This window comes from Lactuca serriola, chromosome 7 (genome assembly GCF_051521515.1).
Source record: "Lactuca serriola cultivar US96UC23 chromosome 7, Lser_US96UC23_V15, whole genome shotgun sequence".
Classification (NCBI taxonomy): Eukaryota; Viridiplantae; Streptophyta; class Magnoliopsida; order Asterales; family Asteraceae; genus Lactuca; species Lactuca serriola.
In genome coordinates, this window is record NC_136414.1 from 103,910,531 (window position 1) to 103,932,187 (window position 21,657).

The 21,657-nt window shown below is 35.4% G+C and overlaps 1 protein-coding gene across 1 annotated transcript; it reads left to right on the forward strand.

Annotated features, from left to right (window-relative positions):
* Nucleotides 1–371: 371 nt before the first annotated feature.
* Nucleotides 372–19,264, forward strand: LOC145062161 (cytochrome P450 CYP736A12-like). Its single transcript, XM_079009791.1, has 2 exons — nt 372–1,121; nt 18,286–19,264. The coding sequence occupies exons 1-2, from the start codon at nt 447–449 to the stop codon at nt 19,111–19,113; spliced, it is 1,503 nt and encodes a 500-aa protein (XP_078865917.1). The 5' UTR covers nt 372–446; the 3' UTR covers nt 19,114–19,264.
* The last annotated feature ends 2,393 nt before the right edge of the window (nt 19,265–21,657 follow it).

A 21,657-nucleotide genomic window follows, 5' to 3' on the forward strand; every position in this document is an offset into this window, starting at 1 on the left:
AAAATAATTTTTTTTAATTATATAAATTATTAAGGTCTATGTATAAAATTTAAAAACATATTTATCAAAAAGTATGACTTATAAATCAAGGTGGAAATGGAAATGAAAATTGTTAAAGTCAAATATACAATTGAAAATGATAACTGCATAAAACTAAATGGACCATTTATGTAATTTAAATGTATACGCAAAGAGACGGGACTATAGTCCCATTTTTAAAATGAATTTCAAACAACACCTTTTTATAGCTCTTTTTGAAAACAACCCTTTTACAGAAAAAAACTCGAACAAGTGATACAAACAAAAGTTACAACGAAAGAAGCATTTACTCCTAAACAAATTAGAAGAAAACAAAATGGAAACAATGACATTGGTCGACCCAAGATATCTATATATCTTCATCACGAAGAAAATTACTACGACAAAAGCTTCAACAGGCGGCAACTATGTATTCTGTTATACTTGCAATATTATTAGTTTTCACCGGAATCTTGTTTTGGCGAGTGCGATTAGCTCATCTTCGCCTCAAGAAACTACCACCTGGCCCCACGCCCTTACCAATCATCGGAAGCCTCCACTTACTAGGAAACCTCCCACATCGTGCCCTCCACAAGCTCTCCCAAAAGTATGGTCCTATCATGTCGATCCGCCTAGGGTCCATCCAATTTGTGATAGTCTCTTCGCCGGAAGCCGCCAAACTCTTCCTCGGGACTCATGATGTTGTTTTTGCTTCTCGTCCCAATATCCAAGCAACAAAGTACTTTGCTTATAGTGGAAAGGGATTGACTTTTACGGAATATGGATCATATTGGCGAAGTGTAAGGAAGTTTTGTACATTGGAACTGCTTAGTGCTAAGAAAATTAATAGTTTTGCAGGGATAAGAAGGGAGGAGATCAGGTTGATGTTGGAAGAGATTAGGGTTGCGTCCATGGGACGTAAGGTGGTGAATTTAAGTGAGACTGTAGGTGCGCTGATTGAAGGCATGACGTGTAGGATGATATTTGGCAAGAAAAACAATGACAAGTTCCTTTTCAAAAGCGTAATGGACGAGAGCATGGAAGCAATAGGCATCTTCAATTTGGCCGACTATGTGCCCATGTTAGCTCCGTTTGATCTTCAGGTAATTTCATAATTTTTACCTCAAGTTTTATAAGGCTCGATTTTGATATAGTTTTGTTTTTGTGAAAAAAAAGGCATAGTAATTTAATCGAACCTTATAGGCTTACCATACAAATACCCGCATGTTGCGTAGAATACAATAATATATTTAGAATTTTTACAGATATATGTTTTTTAAATATATCAATGATGTTGTTGTTACCTCTTATATAATAAATCTTATAATAAGTTGGTATAAGCATTATTTGTTTTAAATTATATCATAATGTAGACATTTTTTAAAATTGTATAATCTTATTTGTATCAATGACATATACTTGTGGGTTACTAATGAATAAAATTAAATATAATATATGGTTTAATGATATTTATAGTTGTTTTTATGATTAATTAATTTTAAAAAATTTATTTTCATAAGATTTTGAATTCTATCATTGTAATTATGAAATACTGTTTTTTGTTTTTAAAGGTAACAATATAATTATTGTATATAATGTTACTTTTAACTATTGTTGTTGTAAGTTATTTATAATAACGTATTTGGAATCGTTTATTTATGTTTTGTTTTATAAATTTAATTTTTTAATAATTTATTTGATGAATATTGTTAGTTTCTTTTATTGTAATTATTTAAAACAACATTGTTTTTGGTTTTAAAGATAACATTATAATTTTTTTATATAATATTACTTTTAACTATTCTTATTGTAAGTTATTTTTAAGTTACTTATTTGAAAATTCTTAATGATTATAAAAAAATAGTTTCATGTTTTTGTTTTTGTTAATTTAGGACTACAATTTAGATTTAACATTGTAACTTATAACTTTTAACTATTTATAAAATAGTCTCTTGATTTTTTTCAAGTACTGAAATTTTGATTTAAATTAACCGTTTAACATTATATTGAAATTAATAATTTAACTATTTTGCATAAAATCATAAATTGTACAAAAGTTGTGACTTTAAAATGATAATTGCTCACATAGGACAACATATCTAAACTAATAAGTTAACTATAATATGTTAAAAAGTTAAAGTTATAATTTTATAAATAGAAGTAAAATATGATATTTTAATATTGTGGTTTAGTTAATTTCTTATTAGAATTTAGTTTTTGCATTAATTTAACATTATTAACAAATTTATAATAATTATTAAAAAGAAATTGAAAAGTATGAGATTTCAAATACATATGGTGCAAATAGAAATGCTTCTTTTATATATATATATATATATATATATATATATATATATATATATATATATATATATATATATGGGTTGATCTGACACACAACAATGTGTTTAATATTTATGGGTTGAATGTTCATAGACATATATGCATTAATTATCTTTTACTTTTCCATTAAAAGCATCATCAATGGTTGAGCTATACTATTGCTTTAAATTAGTGTTACTTCATCATTTCATTAATTTTTACCTCTAAGTAAATTATCTCTTCAATGGTTAACCTCTTCCACTTGCTTTTTCTTTAAATTTAACTAATCTATCCTAATTTATTTGAAATGATTTATATAACCCCCTCAATTTAGTTAGTCATTTTTAAACACACATAGTCATTTTTAAACACACATTGTATTAAACGTATTTTTATAATACATTTAAAAGTTCGTAAGATGTCACAAAATATTTGATAGATAAATTAAATAAAATGACAAATCAAATTAACTACTAAATAAATAAAATATTTGAAAACTAAAATATAATAAATAGGTAAATTAAAATATAATTAGAAGATGATGGGGTAAAATATACAAAATGTTAAACTATATTGACCACTCAATATATACCGAGTGGTCAATAAATATAAACAAAAAAATGATGCGCTCCAATGAAAATAAATGTTCGTTTATAAAAAGTCAACAATAATAAACTATAAAAAAAATCTCATTGAAAATGCTCTAAGACATTGCACCTTATTATCATATGTCATGTTTTAAGAAAATACATAAATTATTATTATTTAATAAGAGTTTCATCAAATCATAAGTTGTCATATCAAAAACTTCTTCTTGAAACACTATAATCAAATATAATTATTGTTCACAATTTTGGAACAACTGAATTACCATTAGAAACTTGAAGCTAGCTAAACATTAAAAATGATTACAAATCACAAGCAATAAAATAGCATTGCAACCAAGATACCGTGGTAATTTTTAGTTCGTGATTTCTATTAGGCTGGAAGGAGTGGGACTCGCCACGAGCTCGTTATAAACGCCAAACCCACTCCCATCAAACATGTTAGACTATTCATTTGGATCGGTGTGCTACTCAGTAGCGAGATGAAAGAGAAGATAAAGAGAGGAGAAATAGGATCTAAATGTCTGCTCCTTTTTTTTTCTTTTTTTTTTCAAAATAAAATACCATAATATTTAGTTGCTATCACTCCCTACAAATTTACAACTTCATACTATCATCATCTTATCCTATGTGGTTTAAAAAATCCTATGTGGAAGCAATTCTAAGCATGTTACCACTTCTTATATCCTTAACGAATGAAAAGAACATGAGCTTTCAAAAATAGTATCTTTAACAAACTCAAATTTTGTTTTCTAGTACCGTTAATTAACCTTATTTCGATTAATACATATTTTCATGTGATTACATTTATTTATCGATGTAGATTAATATATTTGGTGATGATATAATGATAGCCAAGTTAATAATATAGCGCACAATTGTTCTAATCATAATTTTGCTCTTATTTGGTTTGAGTGAATACACTTTGGTCTTCTTCAATACTTAATAGTTGTCCTTCAAACCCTTCAATTTTGTGTTCTTTTTCATTAAAAGGCTTTAATATGGTACCAAACATCTCCTTATGATAACAATTCCTAAAGTGGTACTCCCCATAATTTACCGTATAAATATTTACCCGGGAAAACTGCAATAAAATCCCTACATATTGGCCTCATAATCGATTTAGTCATTATATATTTTTTTTATTCAATTAAGTCTCAAATGCCAGTAATCGTATTCAATTTAACCCTTTGATCCGGTCAACATGTCATCCAACTTTCAAAAATTACATTTTTGGCCCAGATATCAAAATTTATTACAAAATCGATACAAAATTTACACTTTTGGCCTAGATTTTAAATTTTTTTACAAATTTGGTCCAAAATTTACCCTTTTTGCCTAAATTTTAGAATTTTATTATGAAATCATCCTAACTTTAGTTGTTTTTACAACTTTTTTTTCTCAAAAATTTGTTTCTAATATGTTTTTTCTTTATAAACTCATATTTATACAAAAAAAAACATATTTTCACATAAAAATCTTATTTTTTCTATATAAAAAGTTTTTTTGTATATAAAATATCTAGTTATAAAAATAGTTTTGGATTATTTGTGTGATATCTCTAAAAATATCAATTAAGAAATTAAAAGTAACCATAAATTATAAAAACAAGTTTGGATTATTTGTTCTTTAATCACATTTATATGAAAGTTTAAACTAGTTATATGAAAGTTTAATATATATATATATATATATATATATATATATATATATATACTATAATTATATTATATTTTATTCGTAAGAATTTTTTTAAGAAAAAAGTTAAAATCATAATTTTGATATATTTTTTATAACTTTTTAATAAATATATTATCTAAATAAAACATATCTATTCATGGCACGTGTCCGATCTAGGTTGTGAATTTTTATTGCCAATCAACCTCTTCTTACTTGGATTATTTGTAATCTTGTATTTCCTTTATTTTTTAATGTCTATTATATGGAATACCTGTTGCAATTTATTATCGATAAACATGTTTTTAGGGGAGTGAGAAATGACCAAAAATACAATAGCAACATAAATATATAAAATATTATAACTATCAATAACACAATAGAATACTTTAACTAAAGTTCTAAAGAATTTACACATGAGTTTTGTTAAAAAAATTACTCAAAAACATGCTTTAGTTGAACTTCACAAGGAAAGTATCACAACCTACTCAAAAACATGTTGTCGAAATTTTTTAATAAAATGGTTTTTTATTTCTATGAACTACAATTAAGAGCTAACATTATTTGTCTTATAAATGTGATTAAAGAACAAATAAATAATATTAAAATGAGTGTGATTAGTTTTTGACAAACTAGAATTTGATAGTATAATTTAGGGTTACTTTTAATTTCTTAAATGATTTTTTAAGAGAAATCACACAAATAATCCAAACCTATTTTTATAAGTAGATATTTCATATACAACAATTTTTTATATAGAAAAAATAAGATTTTTATATGAAAATATGTTTTTTTTTTTGTATAAATATGAGTTTATAAAGAAAAAACATATTAGAAATAAATTTTTGAGAAAAAAAGTTGTAAAAACAACTAAAGTTAGGATGAATTTATAATAAAATTCTAAAATTTGGGCGAAAAGGGTCAATTTGTAAAAAAAATTAAAATCTGGGCAAAAGTATAAATTTTAGACCAAATTTGTAATAAATTTTAAAATCTGGGGCAAAATGTAATTTTTGAAAATTGGAGGACCTGTTAGTTGGGTCAAAGGGTTACATTGAATACGATTACCGGTATTTGAGACTTAATTGAATAAAAAAAATATATAATGACTAAATCGATTATGAGGAAAATATGTAAGAACTTTATTGTAGTTATCCATTCTTCTTGCATTTTAGTACTTCTAGATACAAAATGTAGGCCACTTTACATATATAAATCAGTGTTAGGATTTTTGGTTATCTTGATGGTGCGAATATCATAACAATGATGAAGCTGAATGGATTATAAATAGCATTGTTGCTTCATGGATATATGAAACTGTTAGTGATGAATCCTGAAGCATGACTATCTCACCTGATGATACTACTTGAACTCATGATAAGTAGAACAATATTGTATTATTGTGTCTCTACTCTCTATTTCACGATAATCTAGGCCCAAAATGTTTCACACCCTCTTCACGTCATCCACATAAAATTTGGGTTAATTCAAAAACAACAAACAAGTTACGCGTCTAAAAAACCATAGACAACCAAAGTGTATCCGTCCCACATAATTAATAAATACTTACTAGTTTAAGATTTTTTTGGAGACAAATTTTTTGGTTAAAACAGAAAAAAGTAATTAAAGTTTTAGGTATTTTAAAACTAACCCATTATTTTAAATTTATATATATATATATATATATATATATATATATATATATATATATATATATATATATATATATATATAATTACTAGTTTAAGATTTTTTTGGAGACAATTTTTTTGGTTAAAATAGAAAAAAGTAATTAAAGTTTTAGGTATTTTAAATTTAACCATATATATATATATATATATATATATATATATATATATATATATATATATATATATATATATATATATATATATATATATATATATACTTTCTAGTTTAAGATTTTTTTGGAGACAAATTTTTTGGTTAAAACAGAAAAAAGTAATTAAAGTTTTAGGTATTTTAAAATTAATCCATTATTTTAAATTTAACCATATATATATATATATATATATATATATATATATATATATATATATATATATATATAGGGGATAGGAATATACATTACAGCCCCACCTAAACTTAGATACTAAACCTCTAAAATATGTCATTATAACTTGGTAAATATACCCGGTTTGGTTTCACTTGGTAAATATATCATCCTCCATAACATTTCTTTCTTTTATTATTGTTTTACCAACTCCGTTTTCTTCCCTCCATTATCGTTTATTACTTCACCCAAGTGAACATTAGTAAACCCTAAACCTAAACCCTAAACCCTAAACCTAAACCATAAACCCTAAACCCTAAACCTAAACCCTAAACCCTAAACCCTAAATCCTAAACGCTAAACACTAAACCCTATTGTGTCGATCTTGAATTTACATCTTAAAGTATTAATCGTGAATCCATTAATCGTAATCTTTATATAGTAAAACAATGTATTTTCAAGAGGTTTAGTACCTAAGCTTAGGTGGGGCTGTGATGTATTTTCAAGAGGTTTAGTACCTAAGCTTAGGTGGGGCTGTGATGTATATATATATATATATATATATATATATATATATATATAATTTATATTTCAACCGATTTATAATTTTTAGGGAAGTTAAATTTCAATTTCTATTAAATTGCACAACAAGATACAAACCAAATGCTCATGGGTTATTTTGAATAACATATTATCTATATAATCTTTAGAATTTAACTATATGGTAAATTACACAGACGGTCCACTGTTGTTTGGGGGAACTTGCACGCTTAGTCCCTAACAAGATTTTTAACTCGGACGATACCTAAAGTTTTGGTCATTGGTTTGAAGGAAGGTTATATATTATGTTTTTTTTTATCATTTGTTCTTCTCATCTCCATAATATAATCTCAATATGTAACGACCCAAAAATCACAACTAAAAATTTCTTTAAAAACATTACTAAATCATATTTATAAAAACTGTATCATAAGTTATAACATAATCTTCGAGTATAAATTCAAAACATATTATCATTATCAGAGTCAAACATTCCCAGGTTAACTGACTATGGTGTGTGCACTGCAATCTTCCCGAGCTCCTCCTTTGAAAACTGAGTACCTGAAACCAAAACTGAAAACCGTAAGCACAAAGCTTAGTGAGCTCCCCCAATCTACCGCATACCATGCAATAACATATAAAGCACATACTGGGCCTTGCCCACTGCATCGGACCGAGGTCCGGACTAACTGGGGCCTTGCCCCCTGCATCGGACCGAAATCCGGAGACTGATAGGGACCTTGTCCCCTGCATCGGACCGATGTCCGGACTAACTGGGGCGTTTCCCCCTGCATCGAACCGAAGTCCGGAAACTGACTGGGACCTTGTCCCCTGCATCGGACCGAAGTCCGGACTAACTGACTGGGACCTTGTCCCCTGCATCGGACCGAAGTCCGGACTAACTGGGGCCTTGCCCCCTGCATCGGACCGAAGTCCGGAACTAACTGAACATCACATAACATGAACATATCAACTAGCATGAACACACATATACTGCATACTGCATTGGGCCGTAGCCCGGAACACATAACACATAAATCCTGTCTGAGCCACGAAGGCATCAAACATACTAACTACTGCATCAGATCAAAATCTGGAAACTACTGCTAGCTAAACGGGCCGGCATTGTGGCCTTAGACCCGTTCCTACTGGAAGGAAACTCACCTGAACTTCTGAGCTCCGCCGATAATCCTCTGGCTGCTGATCGACAATCCCCTAAGTCGCTGCTCCTCCAGCTCTCCGAGCTACCAATATCAATATGACACTTAGTCTGACAGTCCTCTAAAAGTCAACAAGGTCAACTCTGGTCAAAGTCAAAGTCCTGGTCAAAGTCAACCTTCCAGGTCAACCCTACTCGCCGAGTCCACCTAATGACTCGCCGAGTTCATATGCTCAGGGTCTTTCTATTCGCGACTCGACTCGCCGAGTCAGTCCATGACTCGCCGAGTCCAACTATTTCCGAGTCCTGACCTGTCCAACTCGCTGAGTCTCCACCCGACTCACTAATTCGAATCTCAACACGAAAGGATTGGGGTTTCGCGACCTGACTCGTCGAGTCCACTAATAGACTCGCCGAGTCCAAGGCAATCTTCAACCAACTCGTCGAGTTGTTCTTCCAACTCGCCGAGTTCATGCTTAACTTCATCCGACTCGACGAGTTGTTCATCCCACTCGTCGAGTTCCTCCTCATCTTCATGCTACTCGCCGAGTCCACTCGAAGGACTCGGCGAGTCCATTCAGATCTACATACATGCAGAGGACTTTTGAGTCATGCATGGACTCCAAACTGTAGATCCACTCTTCTAAAGCCTATTCCTTACGTAAAGTGGCAAACTTTACGTGTAGCTAACGAGATCTAGTCTCAAATCACTATAAAATAGGGTTTGAGACAAAGGGGCTCAACAATCAACCCATAGACTGATGCTTTATGATTCTCTAGGCCAAGATACACATAGATCTGAAGTAGCAACTTCAGATCTGGGCTTCTAACTCGAAATAGGTCATAAACTTGTCTTAAAAGTCCCAAATCCCAAGATAAAGGTTGATCTATATGCAAAAGAGGGAAGGTAGCGACTCATTACCTTCAAAAGCTCTGGAAGACCTCACAAACTCTGGATCTACTGCCAATTCTTTAATCCCCAGTGTGTGCCTTCCTCCTTCTTCCTTCAAATCACCCAAATTGGCAAGAAAGCTTGATTGAGCAACAATGGAGGCTTAGGGTTTCTGGTTCTGGACTATAGGGTCGCAAATGAGCCCTAGGGAAGAGATTAAGATGCTTAAATAGGGTACCAAGTCCCGAAATTAGGGTTTCCCAACCCAGACCTGACTCGCCGAGTCCACTTGCCGACCCGCCGAGTCGGTCACTTGCTTTACACCCGGGTCCCGCTCCGACTCGCCGAGTTCCTCCCTGGACTCGACGAGTCAACCCTCTTTAACTTAGGGTTTTTCCTTTCCTTTCTTGACCTTTCTGATTTTGGGTGTTACAACTCTCCCCCACTTAAATTAAACTTCGTCCTCGAAGTTTGCTATGGCCAACTGTCCTGCGAACTGCCTCCAACTCTCTGTCTGGGAAAACTAACACCCTTTTGTCCATTACTCTAGCCACTCACAGTGCTGGTCACTACTGTTGGTACATACTGAATCCTTCTCTTTTCCATAATTTCCTCAAGGTTACTTCCTCCGACCAAAAATCCTGTTGCCCCTCATCCACCTACCGGATGCACTGAGACTACCCAGGTCTAACTAATCTGCCGATCTCTGAGTTACCGGACTCCCACCGGTCACTACACTCCATCGCAATCTCCTAGTCGCTCCCAGCGACTCCTGAAGATACTTCAACTATCTATAACTGTTCTATCCATTCTGCCATCCATATTGAATCGATGCTGCTGGAACCAGCCTAGTTATCTCTCATTTGACTACTCAATTCCTACTAACTCGAGCCTTCCAGCCTGAAAGAAAAGCTACCTGCCTAGCTATCCTTACAGATCACTTATACTTGGCAGAAGGCTCAAATGATCCTGCTGAGAGGGACTTGCCATTACCAAATCGACCACCTATACTGTCAGCACTTGCATTCCAACACAAATACTAATACTGTCTAAAACTCTAAAACTATCCAAACACTAAACTGCCTGCAATACTAAACATGCCTGAAACTATGAACTAACTGAAACACTGAGCTGCCTAAATCACTGAACTGACTGAAACACTGAGCTGCCTGAATCACTGAACTGACTGAAACACTGAGCTGCCTGAATCACTGAACTGACTGAAACACTGAGCTGCCTGAAACACTGAACTGACTGAAACACTGAGCTGCCTGAAACACTGAACTGCCTGAAACACTGAACTGACTGAAACACTGAGTTCCAACTCAACTGTGGAGTCAAAGGACTCCTTACTTAGTCGCTCCCACGACTTCTGAACGAAATCTTTCTCTGGAACTAGTTTCCACTAGTTATCCTGTCACTGTGGCTCTAACAACCTTCCGATCCAACCGATCGGGTCCATACATCACATCCTGACATCATCAATTCCACGACTAACAACATGATGGCTCCCAGACTGACGGTAGCCCTTAACATACCCGAACCCCAACGGTCCACTGCTACTCTGATCTCATAACTGATGTGATGATCTATAGCCAAATTGCTGACTTAGCCATAACTGAACCATTTGGGAAATCTGAAATCTAACCCGTGGATTCCCATATCCTCACTGCTGCACCCGAACGGGTGGGAACTACTGCTTTCCCGCGCTCATGCTGCCTACCAATCTGATAAAGGCCACGGCTACACCCGCGGACTTACAAATCTCTAATACTATCTGGCTGCTAATGGATGCTACGGCTACCCCCGCAGACTTACAACACCACTACTACTATTTGACTGCTAGTGAATGCTACGGCTACCCCCGCAGACTTACAACACCACTACTACTATCTGACTGCTAGTGAATGCTACGGCTACCCCCGCAGACTTACAACACCACTACTACTATCTGACTGCTAGTGAATGCTACGGCTACCCCCGCAGATTTACAACACTACTACTACTATCTGACTGCTAGTGAATGCTACGGCTACCCCCGCAGACTTACAACACCACTACTACTATCTGACTGCTAGTGAATGCTACGGCTACCCCCGCAGACTTACAACACTACTACTACTATCCCGAGGACATCCTGACTATCCCTAGTCTCGCTAGTGATTCCTCATCACGATTTCTCAAAACCAGCCCTCAGTCTTTGAATACTGCATCATCCTCGACATCTTATATCCTTAATATACTTAGCGCTTCGTCGAGGAACTCTTCGGCTTGGTTCCCAAACCAACCGTCTACTAATCCGGATACAAGAAGCTATTGTTGGGAAGTTTCCAAACTCCCAACTCCTGAATCTACACAATCCTGCATGCTGACTCTATCACTGGCTACTAATACGAAAACATCTCTTGCTAACCGTTCTCAGGATCCTCATTCCGATTCACTTGAGCCCCTACAGGTGGTCCTCCAATCCTGGATTCTCAACCAGCTTCCAACCATCTCGATCGCACGTGCTAACTGGTGGGGAGTTTCTCAAACTCCCAACCCTGAATCCTTAGTCCATCAAACGCTGAACTACTTCTTTTCCTTCTCGGAGGCCACATACTCGCTCTGGGTATGCGTGCTCTTACCTGGGCACACTCGGAGGATTCTCCCCCACTTCGATCCTGCTTACCCCTTGTTGCTCGATACTCAAAAGAGATCCCGATCTTTACTGCCATTCCATAATCATTCTGCTAAGGAACCCAAGCCTGCCATAGCTAGGGATCTAACCAATCCATCTCTAACACTCTGCCACTCCGAACTAGCAAGACGCACCAAATCCCTCCCAAGCATGCTACAGTTACCGCAACCTAGATAACCCGCTCTATTGGGGAGCAACCGCTGACTATGAATCTAAAACCAAGCTATGCAAATGGCATATAACTCAATCACAAGCAGGTAGCATAATACTCACAGATACATGCTTACTAACATCGATGCAATACTATAACCATAGAGTTACTACAAAGGAAAGAATTCAACAACATACCTGCGATCTAGTGCGGCTCGATCTTGAATTTCTGTGGAACGATGGGCGCCTGACCCTGAACTCTCTCCACCACCAAGACGGGACAGCGAGACCTGAAATGACCCGGCTGGTGACAATGAAAACATCTCTGATCCTGCTTACAATCCCGATACACATGCCCCCTTTCCCCGCACTTGAAACACCTGAACTTGTGACAAGCAAACCCATGAGTTCCTCCACACTTACCACACACCTCTAGGTCCTCCTGACCTCTAGCGCCCAAGTCAGCTGAGTAGGACTCCACACTTCTTCCCAATCTCCCTGCGACACATGCTCGCTTCCTTTTTCCGAGTTGCCCATCCAAACCAATCTCCTGCTCCTGAGTGACCCCGACTACTCCATCAACCGTATGAAGAGCAGCTGGTTGTCCCTGGAACTTAACGGTCAATCGACCAGTGACCCGCTCAATGATGTTGGGTAACTCCTCACGAATGACTAGCGAAACCTCATTAGCTACCCAATCATGCAAGGGTCTCTCCCGGAGACAAGGTGCCCCACTCACTCCTGACCCCTGATGGCAAAAGTCAGAAATGGAATCCCCCTCTCTGATGGATCCCCGAACTCCATAAGAACCGGGCTCTAGACGAGCCCCAAACTGCCCTGAAACTATCCCGGCCCTAAAGGCCTCAAGATGATTGCCCATAGGCTCCACGATGGCCTCTCTAACTGAACCAAAAATCACTGGAGTCTGATCAATGATGCTGCGCACAATCTCTGCGGAAATGAAATCCCTCGTCGGATCATCAAGTTGCCCGGCTCTAGAGCCTGAGCCAGATCCCTCCCCAGCACCTGAACTGCCAACTGATACCTCGCGCAACGTCACCATGCTAAAAACATAACACAATAACTGATCAATACACACCGCTACTGAGGGATCTCACACACCCTCCACCATTCCCTGGTTTCGTCTTGGCCCCCCCTTGAATAGAGTACGGATCCTCTGCTTTCAGTAGTATGGGCCCCTACTACCTTCTACATCTACCCGTACTTTCCTCAAGAGTTACCTCAACTCCACCAAATCACTTCTACTACTACTGATCTCTGCTACTCTCGTCCTAGGCTTGCCCTAAGGAACTTCTGACTCCACCTAAACCAGTCCTCAGCTGCTGAAGGCCTCCTTGTAATGCCAATTAGCCACCACCTGAATACCATCACATGCAATGAGGCTCGGATAATCCTTCGAGTAAAAGTCTCGTCCCTACAACGGTTAGACTCAGACGAGAGCTGCGCAATAGGGCCAAATCCAGCACTCTGAGATTATTCAACCCTGATCACATGTGGTGTGACGTATTTACCTAATGGCTAACTCCCATCACTCAGAATCCCACAAAGCACAAAGCAAACAACATTCGGATAAAGGAAACATACTCAGGCAAAATTATTCTCATAACAAGAAACTGTACTAGCATACAATGCTAAGCTCATACTATCAGGCATAACCTACACAGGCTATCCTACTACTGTCTACTCATTACTAGCATGAAATTCTTATCAAGCTGAAACACATAAAGCAAGCACATAAGGCATCATCCTAGATCCTTAGTCCTATTCTAGCATGCTGTTCTACTGAAGCTGAAACTGAAACTGAAAATCATAACATAACTCGTATGGGTAAATTGGGAGTACTTACTTGAGCTCGGCTGATTGCATGCACCACACCCTTTTCTTTTTTCAAAACTCTTTTTGTTTTTTCTAAAACTCTTATCTTTATATTTTTTCTAAAATTGTTTTCTTTTCCCAAAATCCTTTTGTAACCATGGTTTTTCTTTTGAAAACTCTATACCACTTCCTTAGTTTGAGTTCAGAAACACTCAGGAGTGCGCTCGAATCCCTCAAACCAAGGCTCTGATACCAACTTGTAACGACCCAAAAATCACAACTAAAAATTTCTTTAAAAACATTACTAAATCATATTTATAAAAACGGTATCATAAGTTATAACATAATCTTCGAGTATAAATTCAAAACATATTATCATTATCAGAGTCAAACATTCCCAGGTTAACTGACTATGGTGTGTGCACTGCAATCTTCCCGAGCTCCTCCTTTGAAAACTGAGTACCTGAAACCAAAACTGAAAACCGTAAGCACGAAGCTTAGTGAGCTCCCCCAATCTACCACATACCATGCAATAACATATAAAGCACATACTGGGCCTTGCCCACTGCATCGGACCGAGGTCCAGACTAACTGGGGCCTTGCCCCCTGCATCGGACCGAAGTCCGGAGACTGACTGGGACCTTGTCCCCTACATCGGACCAAAGTCCGGACTAACTGGGGCCTTGCCCCCTGCATCGGACCGAAGTCCGGAAACTGACTGGGACCTTGTCCCCTGCATCGGACCGAAGTCCGGACTAACTGACTAGGACCTTGTCCCCTGCATCGGACCGAAGTCCGGACTAACTGGGGCCTTGCCCCCTGCATCGGACCGAAGTCCGGAACTAACTGAACATCACATAACATGAACATATCAACTAGCATGAACACACATATACTGCATATTGCATCGGGCCGTAGCCCGGAACACATAACACATAAATCCTGTCTGAGCCACGAAGGCATCAAACATACTAACTACTGCATCAGATCAAAATCCGGAAACTACTGCTAGCTAAACGGGCCGGCATTGTGGCCTTAGACCCGTTCCTACTGGAAGGAAACTCACCTGAACTGCTGAGCTCCGCCGATAATCCTCTGGCTGCTGATCGACAATCCCCTAAGTCGCTGCTCCTCCAGCTCTCCGAGCTACCAATATCAATATGACACTTAGTCTGACAGTCCTCTAAAAGTCAACAAGGTCAACTCTGGTTAAAGTCAAAGTCCTGGTCAAAGTCAACCTTCCAGGTCAACCCTACTCGCCGAGTCCACCTAATGACTCGCCGAGTTCATATGCTCAGGGTCTTTCTATTCGTGACTCGACTCGCCGAGTCAGTCCATGACTCGCCGAGTCCAACTATTTCCGAGTCCTGACCTGTCCAACTCGCTGAGTCTCCACCCGACTCACTAATTTGAATCTCAACATGAAAGGATTGGAGTTTCGTGACCTGACTCGCCGAGTCCACTAATAGACTCGCCGAGTCCAAGGCAATCTTCAACCAACTCGTCGAGTTGTTCTTCCAACTCGCCGAGTTCATGCTTAACTTCATCCGACTCGACGAGTTGTTCATCCCACTCGTCGAGTTCCTCCTCATCTTCATGCTACTCGTCGAGTCCACTCGAAGGACTTGGCGAGTCCATTCAGATCTACATACATGCAGAGGACTTTTGAGTCATGCATGGACTCAAAACTGTAGATCCACTCTTCTAAAGCCTATTCCTTACGTAAAGTGGCAAACTTTACGTGTAGCTAACGAGATCTAGGCTCAAATCACTATAAAATAGGGTTTGAGACAAAGGGGCTCAACAATCAACCCATAGACTGATGCTTTATGATTCTCTAGGCCAAGATACACATAGATCTGAAGTAGCAACTTCAAATCTGGGTTTCTAACTCGGAATAGGTCATAAACTTGTCCTAAAAGTCCCAAATCCCAAGATAAAGGTTGATCTATATGCAAAAGAGGGAAGGTAGCGACTCATTACCTTCAAAAGCTCTGGAAGACCTCACAAACTCTGGATCTACTGCCAATTCTTGAATCCCCAATGTGTGCCTTCCTCCTTCTTCCTTCAAATCACCCAAATTGGCAAGAAAGCTTGATTGAGCAACAATGGAGGCTTAGGGTTTCTGGTTCTGGACTATAGGGCCGCAAATGAGCCCTAGGGAAGAGATTAAGATGCTTAAATAGGGTACCAAGTCCCGAAATTAGGGTTTCCCAACCTAGACCTGACTCGCCGAGTCCACTTGCCTACCCGCCGAGTCGGTCACTTGCTTTACACCCGGGTCCCGCTCCGACTCGCCGAGTTCCTCCCTGGACTCAACGAGTCAACCCTGTTTAACTTAGGGTTTTTCCTTTCCTTTCTTGACCTTTCTGATTTCGGGTGTTACACAATATACTTTAGAAATTGTAAAATACAATAAAGTTCAATACAATATCATTTTCATTGATAAAATGGTATCCTTGATACAAATCATATTCATTACAATGCAATCTAAACAACTGCGGTTACATGACATGATCTTGAACCTGACATTACAACTTGTAAACAATTATCACAAAAAACAAAACCAACTGCTTATTAACAATGTCTTGAGATTCCGAAAGGACAAACCATGTTTAAAGCCTGATAGATATGAAATAACAAAAATACTCTCAACGTACTTGTCACGTGGGGGGTTTCTAACCACAAAACAGACATGATGTTGAGTGAGGGACCAGGTGGGTTACAAATTTTAATATTAGGGGTCGTCCGTGTTAAAAATTTTGCTCAAGTACTAAGCACGCAAGTTCTCCTAAACCATAGGGACCATCCGTGTAATTTACCTTTTATATAAATGTGAGTTATTTTCCTTTATATAAATATGTGAGTTATTTTCAAAACTTAAAGATTTGCAAGAACTCGATAACTCCTAATACGCTCATTAATTTTCAAAACCAAGACAACTAATATATTCTCAAAATGGTGCGTCAAATTCATGTCTAGACTTAAAAAAAATTAATTTTTTTTGAAATGTTCCTGTATGCAAATTTGAATATATATATATATATATATATATATATATATATATATATAGTTTTAGGTTCTATGGAAAACAAAAAACCTTAAAAAAAACCTTAAAAATAATAAAAATTAATAAAAAATACTTAGAGATCACAAAACTTTTCTTTGACTTTTTTTTAATAAAATATCACAGGTTTTTCTTAAAATTCACTGAGAAAAAATAAAAAATCAATTTTTTTATAATTTTATTTTTTCAAAATTTTTTCCAGCCAAGTAGTATAGAAAGTTGCGATTTTTCCAAAAAAAAAAGTTTCGTGATTGCTAAGTATTTTTTTATGCATTTTTAGGGTTTTTTGTTTTCCAAATAACCCTTCCCTATATATATATATATATATATATATATATATATATATATATATATATATATATATATATATATATATATATATATATATATATGCATGCATATTTGTGTTTTTTTTCAATATTTTTCAAATCCAACACTAAAATGAGACTCTAATAGAAGTGTTTAAGATAATCACAAATTGAAAACGTCCAAAAAAAAATAGAAAACATAAAGATTTCGTGCATGCATATTTAGATGTGCATATATGCATACTTCAAAAAAAACAAGAAAAGGTTCATCAACTCTTTTTTTTTAGGCATTGATCCCTCTTAGATGAAACCTTTATGAATATTCGTGATCTTGGTTTTGAAAAATAACGAGTAGATTAAAAATTTTTGAATTTTTGCAAATCTTTAAGTTCTCAAAATAACATTCCTCTCTCTTTATATATATATATATATATATATATATATATATATATATATATATATATATATATATATATATATATTGTGTGAAAAAAATAAATGATTATATTTTTTTTAGTAGATAATAATTTCTAATAACCTACTTCTTAACGACATTTTTTCTACCATGGGACTTAGATTTGCAATAAGAGAATTCAACCATCTAATACTATTAGGGCAATGTCCCTATATAAATATATAATTATATAATGAGTGAAAAATATGTGGTTGGTAAAACCCTAAATAAGACGTATACTTAAATGATAATAAATTTGTAAAAAAGTTCAAATGATATAAAATTCAAAAATAACGTTCTATTAAGTTAGAGAAGTGAGGTACTTGGTCAAATGTGAGCATAGCAAACATTCCTAGTTACTTTTACTTTCATAGACCCCAACAGTACCAAATAATTTATTAATATGAAAATTATAACAAGATTCCCATATAATATCGCAAAATCGTGTACATCATATATTGTAGACCGATTGATTGGGATTTGGTAGTTTTGATGACTCCTTTACTCTTTTGTCACGATAAATCTAATATTATGTGTCCTTTTTTTCTGATTCGGATTTGTAGGGCTTGACTAAACGCTTTAAGTTGTTAAGCAAGGAACTTGATGAAATTTTGGAGACATTGGTAAATGAGCATGAAGAACAAATAATCATTAAATCTCAAAGTCCTGAGGAAATGGATTTCATCGACATATTGCTTTCACTAAAGCACCGGTATTCAAATACCCATGATGACCTATCCTTTACAATTGATAGGTCTGGTATGAAATGCATTTTAGTGGATTTGATAGCTGGCTCCATTGACACTGTTAAAACTTCTGTTGAATGGATTTTAGCTGCACTTATAAAACATCCTAGAGTGATGAAGAAGCTACAACAAGAGTTGAAAGTTGTGATTGGAGATAAACATGTGGTTGAAGAAACAGATTTGACAAACTTAAGTTACTTGCATATGGTAGTTAAGGAGACTTTAAGGCTTTATCCCATTGCTCCACTATTGGTTCCACATCAATCAGTGGAGGATATAGTGATTAATGGTTACAATATACCCAAGAATACACGACTTCTTGTAAATTATTGGGCATTTGGACGTGACTCAAAAGTTTGGTCAGAAAATTGGGAAGAGTTTCTTCCAGAGAGGTTTCTAGACACAGAAGTTGATTTTCGTGGACATGATTATCAACTTATACAATTTGGAATTGGTAGAAGAGGATGTCCTGGAATGAATTTAGGATTACTAAACACTGGCTTGGTGGTTTCCAACATGGTACATTTCTTTGATTGGGAGCTACCGAGTGGGATGTCACCAAGTGACCTAGATATGAAAGAAAAATTTGGATTAACTACCCCTAGGGCTAATCCCTTATTAGCCAATCCTATATACCACAACTGAGGAAGATGGACTCAACATTTGTTAAAAATATTTGGCAGACAACACTTGATCATGATGTAACTTTACCATATCATTTTATAATATTTCATGTGTGTATTTATGTAAAGTTTGTTATTTGTTTCTGCCCATGAAAAAGCATAAGCTAAACTAATGTCTTGGCTCATCAAAAATTATACTGTGTTTTAACATGGAACCGTTATTCCAAAGAGTTGTTTGATTGTACGCATAATTGAACTATCGTGTAGGTTTCAAGCAAACAATTGACATGATCGTGAGGGTGTATTAGGAGGAGAAGTGAGAGCAGATTGTGTGAGAACAAAGTTGGCTAGAATTGTATGTTTATTAAGAATCACAAACTAAATCGAATGATTACAATAAAAATCAGAACCTCTAGCCTTCGAGATGCTAGTATCACCCAAAGCCCTCGCTCTAACTGAAAATCAGTTACAATCAAAGCATAACCTACTAATTCAATGACCTCTTAATTATAACATGGCTAACCGACATAACGAATAAAAGACTACAATAACATGAAACAACTATCCTTATAACATCCTTATAACAAAACAGAGAAAGACTTCATCTTTTAATCTGTTTGTTCTGTTTGAAAAGTGAATCACAAAGGAGGTTTATTCAAGTGTATACCCATACCCATATGAAAAAATCATACCTTGTTCTCAAGATTGCAATCTGTAAATTATATCATCATTTATTTAAAGTCTTCCCATGAGGCTTTAAAGGCAGAAATGTCTTTCCATTTAATCAACTACTCTAACTTTCCGGCCCAACCTTCCGAAAGGTTAACGAATGTCTAAAATGTCCTCTAGGATAGTGTTGGGTGAAAACTCAAGAACGATTTGATGATTATAATGCGGAATATAAGAACGCACACAATAATGAAGATGTGATTGATGAACAAAATATTTTATTCAAGAACATGAGGAAATTACACTATAAGAAAATATTAAAGTAAATCTATTCTACCTAAGAAACCTCAATATTATTGGCGGCTACATCTTGCCTCACTCTTAAACCTAATAATGAATAATACATGACAATATATAGGGAATAAAACAAGTCTTGGGCCTAATAACCTACACTTCATCAAGGGGGCCCACTGTCATAATCTATGGAATAATTTGAACGCTACATTCTCCCCCTCAAAGTATGTAATGTATGACAAGGCTTCAACTTTCAAAACAAGCATCTAGCAAATAAGAAAGATCTTGTAACGAAGAATATCAAAAGCGATCCACGAATCTTGATTCTTCAATAGTTTTCAATCCGGGTTCTAGGATATACAAATACGAAACCAAGTACCGAAGTAATGTTTTTAAACTTCATATTCTAATGTAATCCCAAAGATCTTCAAGAAAGCCAAACCCGCCATAAAAACCCATTTCGGAATTAAGAAACAAAATCACTTCTTGTCTTTGAAGAACTCCCCCTCCAAGTCACAATGTTCTTCAAATAAGCTAATGATATAAGCCACCAAAAATATCATGTAACAAACCAAATTTAAGATTTGTAACGCCACTTGATCGAGAAATCACTAAAAGTCAGATATATTAAAAAGCTTTAGAGTAGTTCGATGTGAACTTCTCTGTAAACGCTACTTCTTTGTAAAAGCTTTAGAAGAGTTCAACGAGAACTTCTTTGTAAAAGCTACCTTCATATCGCTACCATAACCTTCATAAAAAAATCTTCAAATTTGAAAAGTTACAATCCAATTTCGAATGACCATATAAAATTCTCCCCCTTTTTATAATAAAAAATGTGATTATAAAACCTCCAAATGGTCATGAGAATGATCTTGAATTGGGTAAACAATTGTTATGCTCCCCATGACAAAATGGAATAAACAATGAAGTTTAAAATCCGAAATAGTCGGAAAATTTTGACGTTCTTATGAAATACAACCTTCCGAACCGCCAAGACTTGTTGGAATCTCATGTGTATTGTTCACGAAAAAATCTGTTCATGAAAAATCCAAATTTGTTCATCAGCCCTTAAATTTGTAAGCATTTTGGAATATTGGACTGAAACTGTCACTGTGCTGAAAGTCAGGGGACTGAAATGTTAAAACTTCATCATTTTCCCCTTTATTTGTAACAATTTCGGAAATGTTAAAACTTCATCATTTTCCCATTTGTTCTGATTAAACGAACACAGCAACTCGTAATCATGAAAATCGATTCTAAGGGGGTGTTTGGATAGGAAAAAAATAGGTTGCTTATTGCTTATTGCATATTGCTTAATCCCACCGCAATAAGCAAATTTAAGTGTTTGGATAGGAGTCTTTAAAAATCAGCTTGTTGCGGTAGGAATAAGCTAAATAAATTGATTTTAATAAGCAAGGGGAGATGCTTATTGCTTATTGATCATTTTACTCATATAAGCTGTTTTCTTTGCCAAACACTTCAAATGCTTATTGCTTATTCCCACCGCAATAAGCTAATCCAAACACATTTTAAAGAAAATGTTTATTCCCACCACAATAAGCAAATAAGCAATAAGCAAATAAGTTAAAAAGTATTTATCCAA

Coding starts and splice junctions, on each gene's coding strand:
- LOC145062161 (XM_079009791.1), top strand. CDS start 447: ATGTATTCTGTTATACTTGCAATATTATTAGTTTTCACCGGAATCTTG. Junction 1,122..18,285: donor TAGCTCCGTTTGATCTTCAG/GTAATTTCATAA, acceptor TCGGATTTGTAG/GGCTTGACTAAACGCTTTAA.